Source organism: Botryllus schlosseri, chromosome 13 (genome assembly GCF_051294905.1).
Source record: "Botryllus schlosseri isolate E-star chromosome 13, Bs_hap1, whole genome shotgun sequence".
Classification (NCBI taxonomy): domain Eukaryota; kingdom Metazoa; phylum Chordata; class Ascidiacea; order Stolidobranchia; family Styelidae; genus Botryllus; species Botryllus schlosseri.
Window position 1 is genome coordinate 5,845,714 of NC_137248.1, and position 19,938 is coordinate 5,865,651.

At 42.4% G+C, this 19,938-nt stretch overlaps 1 protein-coding gene across 5 annotated transcripts in view; it reads left to right on the forward strand.

The window, feature by feature from the left end:
- LOC145454417 (ankyrin repeat domain-containing protein 17-like) overlaps positions 1-19,938 on the forward strand; it is a 40,697-nt gene that overhangs the window by 15,609 nt on the left and 5,150 nt on the right. For 4 of the 5 annotated variants that reach the window (XM_080332409.1, XM_080332413.1, XM_080332412.1 and 1 more), the window contains 17 exons: positions 617-823; positions 1,718-1,860; positions 5,253-5,398; positions 5,459-5,564; positions 5,628-5,783; positions 5,993-6,120; positions 7,017-7,191; positions 7,862-8,062; positions 8,638-8,746; positions 8,812-8,911; positions 9,165-9,269; positions 9,405-9,551; positions 10,854-11,055; positions 15,755-15,854; positions 17,058-17,198; positions 18,339-18,554; positions 19,268-19,354. In XM_080332409.1, coding sequence (XP_080188535.1) covers positions 617-823; positions 1,718-1,860; positions 5,253-5,398; positions 5,459-5,564; positions 5,628-5,783; positions 5,993-6,120; positions 7,017-7,191; positions 7,862-8,062; positions 8,638-8,746; positions 8,812-8,911; positions 9,165-9,269; positions 9,405-9,551; positions 10,854-11,055; positions 15,755-15,854; positions 17,058-17,198; positions 18,339-18,554; positions 19,268-19,354 — 2,469 coding nt within the window. The remainder of the gene's footprint in view (positions 1-616; positions 824-1,717; positions 1,861-5,252; positions 5,399-5,458; positions 5,565-5,627; positions 5,784-5,992; positions 6,121-7,016; positions 7,192-7,861; positions 8,063-8,637; positions 8,747-8,811; positions 8,912-9,164; positions 9,270-9,404; positions 9,552-10,853; positions 11,056-15,754; positions 15,855-17,057; positions 17,199-18,338; positions 18,555-19,267; positions 19,355-19,938) is intronic. The other variant, XM_080332410.1, reaches the window with a different exon arrangement.

A 19,938-nucleotide genomic window follows, 5' to 3' on the forward strand; every position in this document is an offset into this window, starting at 1 on the left:
ATCCAACAAGTGTTTGCCAATTGCAGAATTTATGGCCTTTGATTGTTCCGCATCAATCCTGAGCGGATGAGTTAAGGGTTCATTTCAATATGATTATACTATTCAGTTGTTATTGAAATTCTGTACCTCCAAGAAGCTGTTCATATTAAAATGAACCCGAGTATTTTCGGCTGACACTCGTCGGGGGGTAATAGTCTGCAACTAATGGAGAATTGGAAAGAAAATTGTGTATATCAACAATCGTATCACAAAATGTGACGTCACCAGCATGATATTGGATCTCAAATAAGAGAGCGTTCAATGTACTATTTGACGATGGTACACGAACTTATTTTGTGGACATAGCTTGGGCTGATGTATTTTGATAAAGGTCGACTCCAAGGCACACAGATGAAAGTGTGAGCGGCCCCTGTCGGGTGTCAGCCAAAAATATTCTGGTTCATATCAATATGAATATACCATTCAATTGTATATGGAAGCTCTACCTCCAAGAAGCACTTCTAATATAATTTTGAAAAGCTGAGAATTTTTGATAACCCAATTCTTCGCTTATGTTACACTCGGAGAAAATTTTATTGTATTTAATATACCGTAATTAACACAATTTCTCTTCCAGCGGCCCACAACGTGTCTCCAGCGGTGTCCACCTCCAGTCTCGGCAAGGCGTCCACGGTATCGGAAGACTACGAGTGCTTCTTCGACGTGAACTGCTGCTCGGAAAACAACGACACGGCGCTGACGCTGGCTGCGGCCGGCGGTCATCTCGACCTGGCCCTCCTGCTCCTGAAACGGGGCGCCAACCTCGAGCACAAGGACAAGAAAGGTGGGCGCGGCGTGCGATTTTTGAATAGGAATGTTTTTTGGGAAAACTTCTCGAAAAATTAGCCACAAAATGTTTACCCAGAATAATTTTTTGCCAAAAACAGTTTCCCCTAAAAAATAAGACAAAAAAATTTCCTCCAGAAAGTGAACCTGCATGAAACATGCGTGACAAATATTTTCCCCAGCAACAAATTGACCCCGATAAATTTCACCTCCAAAAAACTTACGGTGAACACTAAAAAAAATTATACACAAAGAAGTTATACAAATAAAAATTTATCCTGAATAAAATTTTCGCCAAAAACAAATTTCCCGCAAATAGTTGACATCAAAAAAAATTGTACGCAAAGAAGTTTTCAATAGCTGCTTGGAGGTACAGAACTTCAATATACAGTTGAATGCTATATCCATATTGAAATAAACCCGAGTATTTTCAGCTGATACTCGTCAGGGGTAATCTTCAGCAAGTTATAGGGAATGGGAAAGAACATTGCATATGAACAATCGTATCACAAAACATGACGTCAGCAGTACAAAATTTCGAATACGAGAGCGTTCAATGTAGTGTTTTAAATGGTACCCCGAACTCTTTTTGTTGACACAGCCTTGGCTGGTGTATTTTGGTAAAATTCGACTCCAAGGCACACAAATGAAAGTGTGAACGGCCCCTCCCAACGGCACGAAATCTGTCGCCTCAATCATTTATTGCACAAGCGGTATTATCCAACAGATGTTTGCCAATGGCAGAATTTATTGCCCTTGGTTGCTGAACATCAAGCTTGAACGGACGAGTCGAGGGTGAGCTTTTCACCGAGCGCGATGCGCGTGTCCTAGGAAGAAGTTTTACCCAAAGAATTTTTCCCCTGAAAAATGAAAACATTCTGTTTGTTGATAGGCTTTACGGCGCTGATCCTTGCTGCCACGGCGGGGCACGTACCCGTCGTCAACGAGCTATTGGACGCCGGTGCCAACATCGAGTCTCAGTCCGAGCGGACCAAGGACACTGCGCTGTCGCTGGCCTGCTCTGGCGGACGTTTGGTGAGTGTTTGATTTGGGGCTGCGCGAACACGTTACCCGACATTCGAGCATGCGACACAGTTAAAAACAACACTTTTGTTTAGCGCCAACGCCAACACTTACACAAGCTGGCTCCTAAATCTAACCCCCCAACTTCACTGGCATGCTCATGAATCGCATGCTGCTCAAATTTTTGCTGTGTGACCAGAGTAGCTTATGTCATTTTACACATTTTGATAAAATTAGCTTTATGTAAAGTTTTAATTCTCTTTCGGCCATATTTTGACGATGATTAACCTTGAAACAATGTGATAAAGCATAAAAATGGCCAAGACATGGCTGAACAAATGAAAATGGTACAAAAACTTGATTACTATGAATTGGAGAAATGGATCTCAAAATTCAAAAAATGGACATTAGCTGCTTCGATTCCATCGTGACGATAAGTACATTGTACAAGGACCATTATCAATATATTCAGTTGCGTTTATAAGAACTAAACATTAGAAGTGTCATGGCACTGACTTTATCAATATGCATCTGCACATTGAAATCGAAAGACACCAATTGACTATAGTCGACTTGAATTACTACCCTAAATCGGAAAATATGAGAAGCCTCGAGGGACCCGACCCGAGTCACAATTTGCGCCGATTCAAAATAACTTGATCCTGACGATTGTAAAGTGGCGTTTTGGGTTGGAGAGTTGCGGCGTAGGCATGCACAGCGAGGCGTTATGTGTAATTCGTTTGATTGGATCAACGGTGAACAAGACATTGTTAGGTTTTAGCTGGGAGGATTGCTTTAATAGCGGTTTTATCGACTTTGCATGCTAGAGTTATGCGGCCTCGCGGCCGCTCTTGGTGTTGAACTCCTGATTGCGCAGGTTCGCTCTGAGTGAAAGAGATGACCGCGGACTTGTATTTGGACTTGAAGATTTGGACTTACGATGACTGGAAAACCTGATTTGGATTTGGAAGAGGAAATTTCGAGTATTTGCATATTGTGACTTGGATTTCATTCTGCTCCGGCTCTGAAGTTGATTTTGGCAACGGCAATCTCGAATCTAATTTAAGACTTCGACTACTGATATGAACTACGTTGGAATCTTTCCGTCACACAATTTGTCGTGGGAAAAATTTATCGTGACTCAAAAGACTCTCTTCTCGACAATTACACGGACCAACCCCGGAATCGAAAGCTCCCGCGAACTGAGTTTTAAACTTTGATTAAGAGCTGAAATCTGCTCACTCTGATATTTGACTTGGGACTTTGGGATGTCGCACGTCCCGTTTGCGTCTTTTGCGCGTCCAGTGTGTTTTAATAATACAGCAATCTGTGTCGCGAACTCGCGGCGGTGTGGTTACGTTGTTGTAATGGGCTGGGCAACGTATAAATCAGCTGTGGACGGGTGGCGTGAAAAGAATAATCTCGGAGGTTTGTACTCTCCGGCACGAGTCTTGAATACAGAAAATTGAACCGTGTTTCTTTAGCCTACTTGTGTAAGTATTTGGGAACCAATGCTAGGACATTGCCAAGTCAAAATACATCTAATCAAATAGAATAGTTTGATATGCCGTAACTGCATTGAGATCAATTCCTCAAGAATCTATTAGTGAGAGACAGCATCCTAGCTGTGTTTTTGTGCGCTGTGGTGGTGCCGTAACTATTTGAAGCCATCCAAAACCACAGTCTACTGACTGCTCATGGCAGAAAATTTGGTGCGGGCTTTGCACATGTTTGCTGGGCCTATCCTAAACTGTTGTCTCGTTGGTTGAGGTTATCAACCGTTGATCTCGTGCAAATTCAGAATCGATTGTTGCCGGCTTATGTGATAAGAGTACGAACGAATCTTTGTTCATTGTATCATTGAACTGATTCACGGACTTGCGCGGGATTAGGCAGTGAAATTTATAGGGATTCGCTGATCCTTAATCCGTTGGCTTTCGCATGTCATGTTATCTCGAGACCTTCTGAATTCTTACTAATTGAGATTCACTGCATGAAAATTTGTGGCACTGCATTTTAAATACCAGCGAAGGTAACTGTGTCTTGTTATTCCACAGTTGTAGATCTCGGTATGGTGTTGACTTGTATGGATTTGATCAATCTAACTAGTACAAGACAGGATGGGCAAACTTTGTCATTGTCAGGATGATATTTGCATGCTAATGTATTCTCTGGCCACACAACCCTTCCAACATGGAAAAATTACCCTGAGTAGCTGCCATTCAGCTCTATCACACCAGTCCTACACAACAGCAGATTCATGTTCTGCCTTTGGCAATTACTACGAAATCTAACATACAAGAGACCAGCAATTAAGCGAAGCACTTATTTTAATCACATTTCACTCAAAACAGCTGATTCAGTCTATGAATCACGTTGGTGTAACGTTAGGGCTACCATATTTTGGGAATATGAAAAGAGGTCACCTTTTTAAATTCCAGACATACAATACAGGCGAAAAATTCGGAAATTATTTTAAATTTTTTACTCAAGTTTGTAGTTGGTTGACTAAAATAAAAGTCATCATTCCACCTTGACTCCTGAAATACCCACTTTCTTTGTCTCAACTCTCAAAAAACCTGCCGGACCATTACTTGAGTGCTGATTTCCTATATCTCAGTTCAATTTCCACATACATTTAACCAAAATTTTCAAAGATGAGGACACTTTCAAAAAAGAGGATGTATGGTAACCCTATGCAACGTAAATGGAATCTAATCTGCTATATTTTGTGTATTCAAATCAATACACAAACACGACAAAATGACAATAGAGACTAGGAGACGAGGGCCCGTTCGAGTTTTTACTGCATATCTCATTACATAAACATATATTAAACACGCATTCTTACTTGCACATTACATAGCAACCAACAAAATACATATGCTAAGAAAACAAAGTAACAATGCACAAGAAATCAATGTACATAATTTAAGAAAATGTGAAAGCGCAAAGTTACAGAATGCAACCAGGAATCTGTGGTTATTGAAGACAGAATATACAATATACACATGAAAAATATAACAAACTGCAGATGGTTATACTAAAAAAAATTTATCTTCCTACCTATTGAAATAAACTGGAATATTTGCCGCTGAGACTCGTCATTGTGGATTGTTGGTGCACGATGTTCGTTCCAATTCTCTACTAGTTGCTGACGGCTACCGCTGCCGGGTTTATTTCACTATGAATATATATTTCAATTGTACAATGTAGAGGGTTACACAAAAGAATCGTCTTGAAATATAATATTGATACAAAATCGCTTGCGGGATGCATTCGGCGGGGCCCCAGTCTAGACGTTGGTCATCTTAGCATTGGTCTGGGATCTAATATTGATGAGAGGGTCAAGTTCCTCTAGTCGTTTGCGGAATCCCGTCGTAATGCCGTGAAATTGTCCGCAGTACGTCGTCCAAGCCCTGGTGGAGCGCGGCGCCAACATCGAACACCGCAACGTCTCCGATTACACTCCGCTGTCGCTCGCCGCCTCCGGTGGCCACGTCCGCATCATCGAGCTACTGCTGCAGGCGGGCGCAGAAATAAATTCGAGGTGCGAAGCTGAGTTTATACATAACTACTGGTCGCAGAGTCTGAAGAATGTGTCTTTCAGGACGGGAAGCAAGCTTGGAATATCACCGTTGATGCTGGCTGCCATGAACGGCCACAGCGAGGCTGTGCTGATGCTGTTAGATATGGGAGCGGATATCAACGCTCAGGTAGCCTGTCTTGCGGTGACACTAATGTTAGCAGTGCTTTATTTTCGTCTCTTTCTGCAACAGATCGAAACGAACAGGAACACTGCCCTGACCCTGGCGTGCTTTCAAGGCCGGAACGAGGTGGTCAGCTTGCTGGTGGAGAGACGGGCTAACGTGGAACACAGGGCTAAGACAGGACTGACGCCGTTGATGGAAGCTGCGTCGGGTGGATATGCAGAGGTGAAGCGCTTGTTGGTGTTTAGATCCTTTGGATATTTTAAACTCTACTCATAATCCGTAAAGTAGGTCTGCCTAAGTGACGGTTAAGTGAGAGTAGCAATATAATCACTTGCAGTAGTTAAAGCTGGCAAATCCTACTCTAGTAGCCTACTCTTGAAGAGTAGAAGTGACAAACCAACCAGCTATTTTACACGGTGGGATTCCTTCAGGTCGGTAAAGTTTTGCTCGATAGAGGCTCCGATCCTAATGCGCCGCCGGTTCCGTCTTCGAAAGACACGGCTTTGACGATCGCCGCCGACAAGGGACATCTGAGATTTTGCGAACTCGTACTTTCAAGGTAGGATGTTCGTTTTGATCTTGCGAGTTTCAGTCGATGCTACTTCTGTCTTGACTTGGAAGTTTTGATTTATGTTTATCAACTATATTGATGCAGATCCTATGTGTTCACTGAATCTCATAAATCTTGTGTTCATGTCATGTACGGCATGGTTAGCCAATGAATTGATGAGTCAGAACAGACTGTGGTCGACAAATATTTAAAAAAAATACTGGTACAGAACAGTAACTTTACTCGATGAAAATAATTTCTTCAAATCAGGGTCTTTGGCCTTTATCAGTCCATTGAGAGCAATTGAACTGTGTTAGTAGTTGGGCAGTACAGATTTCATGCAGACATGTTATCATTTATTCGTGTTATTCAAACATATCGTATCGCCAAGAAAAACGTCGGTGCATGTCAAGCAACTTCAGCTTATAGCTTATATGTCTGTCATCCTTGAACAAAAACTTGGACGGCGTTTTCACAGCTTCTAAAGTCATAAAACAACCCACAGATCAGTTAGTTGCTCAATATAAAGCCAAAATTCGTTTAAAAAGAGATAACAGTGTAAAATCATTAGCTAGCGATCATGCCACAGTAATAGGCAATAAGTCAATCCCATAACTTGTGGGGGAACGGACAAAAATTGTTCAGTATGAATAAGACATAATTATACTTTTTCTACAGTATGGTCCTTCGAAGGGCGTAACGTGACTTTTCATACAATTCATTTTGTATCCACAATGTCATAGTTTAAACGTTTAACGCACCGTTTAGTTACAGTTGTAAGCTTGTAGCTGAACGAACACTTTCTAGCCATGTTTCGTAGTATGCATCTTTCATCAATACATCAAATTGATGTGAAACGATCATATTATATGGATTAATTGAGATCGCGAACACTTCCCACGCAGAGGTGCGATTGTGGACGCGCGGAACAAGAAAGGCAACACGTCGTTTTGGCTGGCGTGCAACGGAGGATACCTGGACGTCGCGAAGCTGCTCGCCCAACACCGAGCCGACATCAACGCCGTCGACAACAGAAACGCGACGCCGTTGATGGCGTCTTTTCGTCGCGGACACGTCAAGGTAGGCAACGTAAATTCAGTTCTCGACTCTATGGTACCGGCGGTTAGGGGTAGTCTTTGTTAGTATTCCGGTAAGAGTGGTAGTGACGATGTAAATTTCTACTCTATTACAAGTAGAGGTAGCTCCTTTCATGTAAGCCAAAGAGTGAGTATTATAGGCCTGGTTTTGCCTAAAACACTGCACACTGAAGTACAAGCACTTGATGTAAATCTCGTCTCAAGTAAAGCGATTTCCAAGCACGTACATAGTAAGTGCTCTAGGCCTGGTTTTGTCTAAACCAGGACTAGGCGATATATCGTTTCGTGAGACAAACACAATTACAAATTCACATTTCGACACGGGACTCGTTATCTTCCTCTGCGAGCCGAACCCCCTGCCTAAACGCTGAAAACTTCACTAAATCTGAAGTGTAAATAATTGAGTAGTTTTGCTTCATAATTTTGTCTAGACGTCAAGTAAATAGCTCAAGGAAGAAAAGTCTACTTGACTATGTCGAAAAGCAGACATATATCTTTGCTGTGCAGCGAGTGACTGCCTTTGTAGAAGTAGCCATGTAAATTGCTACTTGATTGCGTAAGCAGACATAGAAAATATCCCAGTGCGAGTAGTAGAAATACGGATATGTGAAAAAGTAGGAGTGCCACGTTGCTGAGAACCTCTGCCTCTTCAGGTGGTCAAGTGGCTTTCGAAGCTGGTGAAGCATTTCCCGACGGATTCCGAGTGCGTGCGGTACATGTCGACGATAACGGACCGGGACCTGTTGAAGCGGTGCCACGCGTGCGCCGAGTGCATAGCGGCGGCGAAAGACAGGCAGGGACAGCAGGCCGACAAGGTCATGTCTGCGTTGCTGGAGGAACTCGACAAAGAGAAGGTGCGGGCCGCTAAATGAATTCTTTGATTTTTTTCGCGGTCGCGAATATTGAATGTGTGCGGGTGATTCTGATTCTGTCACGGTCTCAATGCTGGTATAATCCAACGATTTGAATCTATTATGAAAATGGTAATTTACAGTAAATTTGCTAGTTTTCTTCTGATTTTGTCGGCTGTTAAATTGAATAATCATAGAGTCGGCATATGTTTTTGGAATTGTGTGATATTTGTCATCTGACGCAGTCTGTAAATCTCATCGCAATTTCCGATTTTGTTAGTGTTAACGCTTGTAAAAACGAAATATCATATCATCGGAATATGTTTAATTATTGTGATAATAATCATTTACGGTAACACAGTTTGTAAATCGTGTTACGGAATCCGTGAATTGCACTGAATTTCCTGATTTTCTTACCAGTTTTTTTCGAGTGCGGACAAGACAAAACATATCGTTTCTTTTATGCGCAATTCAGGTCTAGGTATAGAATCTCTGGGCAGGAAATTGCTTAAAATTGTAAGAGCGTGAATTGAGTCACACGTTGAATTTTAACGCTGTACCGCTAACCGCTTTCGTAGAGCCGCGAAGAAAACCGCCGAGAGAAAGCCGTCAGAAAGAGAGAGAAGAGAAAGAAGAAAAGGCAGGAGCGGCAGACCACGTCCAAAACGGACGACTCGACCACGTCTGGTGAGATGCGACATTTCCGGCTTAGTCAAAAGCCGCGCGCGTTACTGATTATTTTGTCTCGACAGAAAACCAAACTACCGACACCACTTCGAGCGACCTGAACGAGTCGCGGGTGGAGCCCCCCGTTTCGTCGATGGACTCGAGACCGAAAGAAGTTCACGCCAAGTATGTCGCAATGAGAATTGACGTGTCGAATGCGCGCTGATTTTTGCCGGGCGTCTCTAAATTATTGTGAAATCGTTTGATTGGTAGTGATCGACAAACATTTGCGGAGATGGGTTTCTGCTTACGATGAGTTAATATTGGTATTTTGTCATTTCTCAAATATATTCTGCCAGGCGGTCTTAGACAACTAGAAAATTTCCATTTTTTTATGTGTGATGTCATCGGATATTGTGACGATACGTTTGTGTCGCAGGCCATCGGGAAAACCCAATGTCGCGAAGTCGACTTCGTCGCAGCAACCAAGTGTCAAAAAGCCCCACCATCGTAAGGACGACGAATGGAAAGAAGTGGTTCGAAAGTATGTGTCGTACGGTGGTGAATATTTTAGTGACTTATCTGTATGCGGAGATTATCAAGTACTCAAATTATCTCGCTGGGCTGAAATATTATAGATCTAAAACCTGACAGAAGAGGAATTCTTGTCGTTTTCCAGGTCGAAAAAAGTCACGGTACCCTCGAATCTAATCGCCCGCATCATTGGAAGAGGCGGATGCAACATCAACGCCATCCGCGAGGAGACGGGCGCCCACATCGACATAAACCGTCAGAAGAAAGGCCTGGACCGGACCATAACCATAAGGTGCGTCGTTTTTCCGCTCTCTGCGGGGGTACCAGTGAATTTTGCACCTGGCGACGCCTAATCCGAGGGTTGTAACCAAGTCACAAGGTCCCGAGCTACTAGGCAATTCTACTTGCACAGTTTTTAACTCACCACCGCAGCGTCCACTGTTCATTTGCAACTCTTTTTGGGTGATATAGAATGCCTCGCATTTATAATATACTAATTTTCATTACTTTGCACGGTTTCTGGCTCTATTTTGCAAGCACCAGCGCTATTAGACGAAGTACCGATAATGTGCTAGCTTCGCAGTTTGACCGTCCTAGTCTCGAGTCAACGCACAAATAACCTCAAGTCTAGTCAAGTCGGTAAAAAATCGCGACTCGAGTCATTACTGGTAGGGCTGGGCAAAATCGAGTACCTGAGTGAATCGATTCTGAATCACGTAATATGCTTCGAGTCGCGTCGAGTAATCGAGTATCACTCATTATGACGTCATACCAGAATGTAATATGTCAAAGTTCAAATACGTACCTTTTATCCCACCACAAAGAACATAATGCCTGTTATCCATCACATTAAGGATACTACGGTTATCTTTTCAACCATACCGATTTCATTGCACTTGGGACAATGTTGTTGGATGATCATGAATTCGGAAATGTGCTATTTCCAGTCACGTTCGTAGCTTTGTACTACATGTTTCTTATGTTACGATACGGGCAATCAAGGTTTCAATGCTTCAACTTGGAAAATTAGTATCGAAACACTGTAATTCTCGTAGTTAAATTAACTTTCAGTGGCGAGGACTTATAATTCCAGTACTCGAAAAAATCTTCTTTTACTACTCGACTCGAATCATTAAAATTAATACTCGATTCAGATTCGAGTACTCGAATCATTGTGCCCAGCCCTAATTACCAGCCTGCCTCGTACCAATCCTGACCTACACCTGCCCCAACCGAACCCGAATACATTAATACATACATGGTAACAACGGTTATTACATTTCAAATGCCAAATTCCCCGAGTGCCGAATATCACAATTCACGCTCATATCTAGTGAAACATTCATACAATATATATATATATATATCGATGCACTGCTTTCATAATAATAATTATTATTACTTGAAGATACCCGTGGAGGTACAAAACTTTAAACTACAATTATATAATACATTTATGTTGGAATGAACCTGAATATTTTCAGCTGTCACTCTGGTAACAGACAAGTGTCATTCAAAAGTTATTACGTTTCTAACACCAAATTCACGGGTAACCATCCGCCCTGACGAGATTCTATTTTTTGCTTTTCCGCAGGGGGCCGAACCACGCGATACGCCACGCCTACTTTCTGATCACGGAGCTGATGAAAGACGAAAACTCCAGCAAGGACATCGCTTCCATTTTCCAAACGGTGAAGAGAGATAACGCCACCAAAGAGGAGCAACGCCAAAGCAAACGAATGCCCTCGCCGGTGCCCTCGGCCGCGTCGGAAACGCCGGACGAAAGCGCCCTGCGCGTGAGTACACTTTTCTCCAGAGGGGGGTCTCAGCGGCCATCTGGGACACGGTCAAAGTAGTAAGTGTTTCTACCAAGTATAAGTAGTAGCATAGGCGCCGACTTTTATTTTTTTACGAGGTGGCGAAGTGTTGTGACGTCATAATTCTTCCATACCAATGACGTCATCGTCGCACGAAAACGCACTTTACTGCATGCCGCTGGTGTACGTACGTGCAGAGTTAAACCATTCGCGTGACGTTTTAATATCGGCCTTGCACTCAATAATATCAAACCAGGCAGTCGAGTCTTGGAATGGTACGATCATTTGAAGTGTAACTGCGGCCTGCGCTACCAGTCCGTCCGACGGAATCTGCAGTTACATTAAATGTTATTCACGCGCAATGCCCAGTATGAGGTGTGACTAACGAAACACACTTCGCACTGGCCTTGCAAGTAACACACGACAACTCTCGAATACTTCAAGCAGACAATAATGATGATTACAAACGCGAAATCGCGCGGCCAATCAGTAATTATCTCTTGCGGTTTCTTGCTTCGCGTTGACCAACTCGCATCGCGGCGATTGTTCGATGATTAAAACATTGATGCATTTCCCGATTAAGTTCGCGAAGCATTTCGGGAGTACATCGGGCAATTCGTAAATTCAATCTGCATGTCGGTGGCCGCCAACGCATACCAATTGAATCACGTGTTGACGGCCGCACAAATTTCGTTCTACGGCCACGGGTTGGCCACCCTTGGGCTAGAATTAATTCCACTTTCGGACGCATGCCGCGATCTTGCCAATAGAAACCCACTGTCTATCTGATGCTTAATAGTTTAATATTCGATAATGTTTTTCTCGATACGAGTACATCCAACAATCAAGTTTATCGGAATGTAGAAGGTTCCTTGTTCAAACGAATCGAATAGAATCAGAATTTGTGCCACCTATAATCTTGTGATGCATCACGTTAATAATGAAAGGAAGACTGAAAATTGACTTTGTGTGACAATTTCGGAGTACGAATGTATCAGATACGTAACGAGAAATATGGATGATGGCAAATTAGAAAGCGTGTAATCTAATCATAGTATCGCCACGAATCGGTTTTGAATGTGACACCGTATTGAGTAGCTTTGGTCGCGACAATTGTTTTCTCATTATATCGGTGTTTAAACTGTATTGCTGCATTTCCCGATTAATGTCACTGGCAGAGCTTTGTTAGAGAAACGAATCTGCGCAGAAATGAATTCCAATTGGCAGGCACACACCAACACACCCTCCAATTTCGCGCTCCGATTACCTATCACGAAGCTAGCTAGCTCATGAATGGTTTTGTAAATGAATATGGGTGCAAATAATTTAGATTTCAGAAACGCAGAACGGATATTTGGGCGCCTGGTCGGCAGAGGAGATCTGGGATGGTGCTTCACAGCACACGCTAGGCGCGTAGCCAGTCGAAAAATTAGGGGATTTGGATTTGGCGATGTCGCTTTTGACAATATGACATAAAACAATCACTAATTAGCGTAAACTCGACCGCATTGTCTCGAAACCAGCGAGGGATCGGAGCCAAAGCATGCTAGGCCCGAGACGCGATAGTTAGGCATAGGCCAGCAACGATATCTTTCACTCCAGGCCTATTGAAGATGCTATTGTGGAAGTCAGCGATGATATAGTGTACACCAGGCCGAAGCCGCCAATGCAGATTCGATTGCGCAGTTAAGCGATGATATAGTGTGAACTGGGCCTATTGCAGATGCGATTGTTGAAGCCTGCGGAACCAGGCATGATCGAGGCGCGATAAATCAAGCTAGCGACGATTGCCACGCGCACGGGAATGAATGACCTAATTTCGCGACCATCTCAGCGGGAGATCATCACAGATTCGTCTCGCTAATTGACAACACGTTTCTCACAAATCCGTCGCGCAGAACACTGATTACACAATTATTGAATTGCAACTGAATATTAGAGTTAGAATGATCATTTCAAGCTGACGGGGTTTCGTGTTTCAAATAGGGAAGTTCGACCTCCGAAACCCCGGTGGCTACGCGCCTGGCACACGCGCGTATCGAAATCAAAGGTGTCTCTAACGAGGTCGCATCGATTCGCCTTATTACTAATTACTGGTCACAAATCACTTGGGCGTTTGAGCATTTTGTACGAGGTGGCCGCCACCTCGTAAATATGGTCACGAGGTGGCTGCGCCACCTCGTAACCTCGTAAGTCGGCGCCTATGAGTAGTAGTAACCCCGTAAATTTGTACTTAGACTAAAAGTGGATATCATGAAGTTAGCTGATGCGGGAGACTGCTAATCGTGACGCATTATGAGCGTAGTCATTTGAGGAAGACTGTTTGTTGATCGGGACGCATAAAATCGGTTAAGGTTCAGGTGTCCTGAGTTGTCGATCAAGTATTGAATGTCAGTTGTCAGTTTGTTGAATGAAAAGGCCGGGTGCTGGTAAAAGATGCTGCAATTGTAACGGGTAGAATTATCATCGTTGCTAAATGAAAGTCGTGTCCAATTAGTACGGTGCAGCGATTATAGAATATGATAAGATCTATTGCTCTGCAATGGTGCGCGCATAATTTGTTGATTGTGCGATTGTAGTCGTCATCTGAAATATTTCTGCGCAGGAGCTTTATGCAGTGTGCAGTTTTCCGGGTTTGCTGAATCGTGAGATTGAAAATGCAACTCGATCAACCATTTTCCTTAATCGCTGGTTTTTAAATCCTGATGTACTAGAGATAATCCACTCTTTAACCCTTTGCGACCGGCGGACCAGTATACAGGTCCGGGATTGTTTAACATGGAGGAGTCGTTATTTATTCTAAGATAGCTCGACCTGCATTACTTTCTAAACTGTAACAATCGATTTATATGGATAGCTATTATGAATACGCATACATACGACCATGAACAACCTATTATATCGATGTGTATCCTGCTCGAAATGCAGATTGAACACGCAAAAACGTTTCCCGCAAAATTGAATTTGTAATGATGTTCGCGTGAATGAACGCCTGGAATATAAACCATTGTATCTTCCGTTTTAGACGTCATATAACCAATTACAGTTATCTTCTATGACTTGTTGTTGGTCATACTATCCTATGAAAGTCCTTATATCGAAGATTAGCACGTAGAGATTTTTCAAATCGACGTGAAAGAAAGTAATACCTTATTACGTGAAAATCATGGCTGCGTAAGTTCATCCGACTCGTTGCGGCTTCAAACAGATGTACAACTGCTTCAGGCAATTGCAAATTGTACATATGGTTGGCCATTATCCTGGCATATTCATCAATATCCTTATCATGGGGTTTAGTATTGTGTAACAAAGCCGACACCAGCCCTAACACTACACAAATAGGCGTGAGAGTTAGGCTATTTTGATACCAGAGCCTGTAATAACAACATCATATAGAGGCAGTTATATATCTGTTTAGATGGCACACGAAGTTACTGTTGGCTTCTATGACTACTGTTGATCATACATGGAACATTAGCGTGTAGAATGCAGTTCAAATTGATGTGAAATTAAGCAACAATATATCACACGAAATGACTTATCGAGCGTATACGGGCACTGGGCAGTGTCGAATAAGCCAATATATGTATACTTACGAATCCGTTATGCAGTTGCAAGTTACATATAACAAGCCGCTGGGGTTGATACCACTTCAATAGCATGGAGATATATAAAATAGTTACTATGTTATGTAGAATTAGAAGTGAATTGCCTTCCGCGAGATTACGGGATTATGTAATCGATACTCATCGGCGGCTGCCGCGTGACTCGTGCTTATCATGTCTACCTTTCCAAGATCGTAGCGCTGGGCTATGAAGCGCTATAGTAGCGTGTAATGTCTCGTTGGAACGTAGAGATTCATGCGGAACGCAATTAGGTGGTCATATACCAAGAGAGGGCCTAGGTATGACGTCAGGAGATATAGAAGAACAAAATTGTATTCTATTTTCAAGAAACCGAGAACATTTTCTTGCACACCGCTCTTCCCTCTGGCGTCTGAGCCGTAAGAGTATCTCAGACCGCTAGGCGGCTACTTCAGGTTTACGGCAATATATTGGGCGTCGATTTAAGCCATATGGATGACATTTTATCGTCTTTTTTGTGGATGCAGTAAAATTTTGGTCAGTAGGCCGGCCGATTACAAAGGGTTAATCAATCCAACTTTATGATCTCCACTCTAAATGTAACAAAGTCTACTACTCGAGTGAAAGCAGAATATGAATGGCCTGAAATGTGCACGAGTGGTTTCATGAAGTGGATTTAGTCTAGGGGCCGCATTCTATTAAGCGGTTATAACAAAGGTGGCTACTTCAACGACAATGCAAGTATCTGAAATTCTCACAAGTATGTTGAGCTACTGTGATACAAGGGCTAATATATAACTACCCTTGAAAAATATAGCATCGCAAAACCGCTTATGATTTTGGACATAGATAGAATCGGACATATATCGAGTTTATCCGTGATGCAGGTGCTATTTGTTGCAGGTTTCGCGACAATTTTGCTCGTTAAGCGATGCAAACTTGTCCCTACACTACTTTCTACCTTTCGATATGTGAAATATGTAATTTTGTCTGTGACTCTGACTCTGAAAAAAGTATAACTGCTTTGTTACTGACCTCTGCTTTTCTGGTTCTGTCGGTTGCGTCGAATTGAAAATCGCATTTTTCTATTGCAGGCCAGCAAAAGCCCGCCTCCTCCCCCGGCCCCCACGACAGTTTCGAGTACAAAGAAGCAAAGTCTGCCGAAGTGCAATACGCCGACTCCACCAGGTTTGCGTTTCAAATAGTTGGCGCCGATCGGTATGCTTAGTTGGGTTGGGTGTGATAGAGTAGTGATTAGTTTCCATATAGAGTGATAGGTAGTCAGTATCATTCCGTATGATGCCGTAACAGTATGGATGATTCGAAAATTTGAAATATTTACCATTTGTGTGACCACAACAAAATTAATGCTGATTTTACGCCACACATAGATAGTTCGGTATTACTTCAACCATGCCTATTCAATAGGGCTCTTCAAAAATGACTTTTTTTCTCAAGTCGTACTGGCTACTTGATAAAATTGTTAGGTTGCCTAATTTAAGCCTACACACAAAATTTGGTTCAATTCCAGCCAGTAACCGCTTTTCTACAGGACAAGAAAGTATCTATTTATTATATAAAAATAAATAATAAAAAATTTGAAAATTTTCTGTTCACTCCATGAAAGTGTTAGGCTGTCTATAGAAACGATGCTCACCAAATTTGGTTCGATTCCAACCGTTGGAGTGGAGTTATTGCCGTCGAAAAATTAGGATTTGAATAAAATAGTATTTACGGTGACCGAATCTTTGTTTATTTATTATAGTTGTGCTCACCGTAAATACTATTTTATTCAAATCGAAATTTTTCGACGGCGATAACTCCGCTTCCACTGGTTGGAATCGAAGCAAATTTGGTGAGCATCGTTTCTATAGACAGCCTAACACTTTCATGGGGTGAACAGAAAATTTTTAAATTTTTTATCATTTATTTTTATATAATAAATAGAAACTTTCTTCTCCTGTAGCAAAGCGTCTACTGGCTGGAATTGAACCAAATTTTGTGTGTGGGCTTAAATTAGGTAACCTAACAATTTTATCAAGTAGCCAGTACGATTTGAGAAAAGGTCATTTTTGAAGAGCCCTACTATTCAATGCATTTTGTGATGATGATACTGTGTGGTTTGATCACTATTTAACAGAACTGTCATTCCACCGACATCAGTAGCTGCTTACTACATGTTTTTGATGTAATGATACGACCAATGAAGGTTTTAAGGCCTACATGTTGGAAAAGAAAGTGCCGAACTATGACCTTGCGACAACGAATGTCTCGGCGCCTTTTTTCTCATTGCTATTTCTAATTTTCAACGTTTCCGTCTCGTGTCCGAAAGTATAGATGGCCATTGAGTCGTTATTGAGAAAGCTATTCTCAACGTATGCGTTCTCTTTGTTTCAGAAATCGCTACCGCGATTCGCGTGGCGAGCCCTCGCGACCAAGCCAAGCAATCCGAAGTCTCGGCCGCCAATCAAGTTACGGTGTCCGCGCAGTCGTCTGTCGCCAACGAGAACACGACGCAGTTCAACCCCAAATATTCGAGTGCGTGAAAGCTTTGCTCTGTCTGTCGCAGATTCGGTGTGCTAACGAGATTGATGTTGGTCTTGAAATCCTTGTTCAATTGACGGCAAACGTACTGTAAAGCATTCTCACTGTGTTTGAGTCAGGTAGCCTTAAAGACATGATTAAAATCTGTGGTGTATAAACACAAACACGGTCCAATGAATGACAGCAATGACTGATTGGTGATTGTAGGGCTGTTCAAAAATAACCTTTCTTCCTGAATCTTTCTGGTTACGTGATTGAATCGTTAGATTGCCTTAAAAAACGACGCACACCAAATTTGATTTCATTCCAACCAATATTCGCGGATTTCGTACAGTTTGAAAATTTTGAATTTGCCTAAAAATGCAAAAAAAAATTTTCAAATTTTCCTTCCAACCCCATGAAATTGTTGCGAAGGAAAACAAATTTGACTCAATTCCAAGCTGTAGAAGCGGAGTTATTCAAGTTTTTTGATGATAATTCTGGGATGATCCACCGATCCAGGCTAATCCCAGAATTATCATCAAAAAACTTGAATAACTCCGCTTCTACAGCTTGGAATTGAGTGAAATTTGTTTTCTATCGTTTTTGAAAACAGCGCAACAATTTCATGGGGTTGGAAGAAAAATTTGAAAAAAATTTTTTTTGCATTTTTAGGCAAATTCAAAATTTTCAAACTGTACGAAATCCGCGAATATTGGTTGGAATGAATTCAAATTTGGTGTGCGTCGTTTTTTTAAGGCAATCTAACGATTTAATCACGTAACCAGCAAGATTCAGGAAGAAAGGTTATTTTTGAACAGCCCTACTGTACAAATGTACAAGGCGAGTTGCATTGCCTCAAAACCGGGGTTGTAATGACTCCAGTCAATTTTTGTAGTGACTCGAGTCGAGATTTTTTTGGTGACTCGTCTTGACTCGAGTCAATTTTTGTAGTGACTCTACTTGTACGCGAGTCATTGAGGACGGCCAAGACAGTCATTTCATTGTAACTTCGAAGAATAGTAAAATTGCTACATCATTGATATTTCGTCTGTCTGTCCTGATACTGAAAAAAATGGGGCCAGCCCTAGTGCCGAGCTTAGTTTTCGCTTGGTTCGAGTGATCCGCCGCGGCCAACCGTGTATTTCTTTTCAGGCAAAACCGTCAATCGTCCCGTTCAGCCGGTAGCGCCCATGATGGCCGCCACGCAACTGTCGCCGTCGACGCCGGCTAACCAGCGCAGCGTGGCCAGAGTGGAACCGCAGTGGCAGCCGAATCATCAATCTTCCCCGCAGCGTCAAGTCGTCACCGGGACCAGCAACGCGGCGGATTTGAGGCAGATTTACAACAGCGATTTGTCGGTCGCGCCGGGTACGTTGAGAATTCCTTGACGGTGTCGTTAAGCCGGGGTAACCGTTCTTTTTCAGTAGTGACTGCGTAGGTCTACTTAATACCAAGTGGCCCCAATGTGTTATGTTAATGGTTGTAATGACTTGAGCCATTTACCGTTGACTCAACTTGACTCGAGTCATTTTCGTGCAAATAGAAAACGGCTAGAGTCAATTTGTGTATCGACTCGAAACATTCCATTTATGACTTGATTCAACTCTCGTGTATCAGGACCAACACTTGAAAAATAAGCCCAGAATCCCTCTTGTTTGTTTGAATAAACGTGTTGAAAGAGAGAAAAATGAATATATTGTGCATGTTAAGCCTTCGATATCACCCAAGAATTTCACACGAGTGGTTGAACCTGACTTGAACTAGATAATGAACAGCTACTTCTGTGACTTGGACTCAACGCTACGCCATTGACTCGTGCCATTGCTCCCTTACACCGGACTCAACTCGAGAGCGAATTGAAAACGACTCGATTAATAACCGTAAAGCAATATCGACTCGTGACCTGATTAGAGCCTTATTTCTTTCCACTTTTACTACCATGGTTTTTGAAAACAAGCTACTCAAAATAGTTTAGGCATGCGTTAAAAGCTGCTTCTTTGTAACTCAAGCCTCATCGTGACCCGCTGTATTGGAGATAATATGTTATGCTAGGATCTGACGTACAGACTTTTGTTATTCAGGGAGCGAACGTAGCGTAGACGGCAACACATTCCACGGCGAACAGGTACAATCAATCATGCATCCGCCGAATCAGACTGGCCGTGAAGGTAGGACTTCTTCTCAATTTCCTCGACACATTCCTTCTTTGGCGAATGCCTTGTGCTGCTGCATAGCAAAACATACAGCAATATCATCCTGATGATGTAAATTTTGATCGCCATGTTTAATGCTAGGTAGTGAGTCCAGTTCAGTCACGTAAGCGCGAGAATAGCAAATTTCTGTATAACGAGCATGGCCCGTTTTTCACTATGCAGCTGTCCCGACACATTTCCAGATAAACCAAAAATTAGATTAGAATTATATTACCGTCATTGTGCATTAATTGGGCTCATTGCGCAACCGGAATTATTTGGTTGTCCTTGTGTGCTGGATAACGCCGGTCAACACAAGTTTTGTGGACTTCGATCAGACTATTGATTTTGACTAACTTTTGGACGCCTCTGTCACGTCAAGTTTTTGGGTTAAGCACCCACCACATTGCCTCATAACCCTCATAATAGCGCTACTTTTAATATTTTGTGCTTATTGTATAAAACGTTTCATAATCCGCAAACAGGCGAAAGTAAATCAATAGACTTCAAATACACATTTGCGCTGCTTTATTTGGTTGATTCAAACTGATATTGCTTCT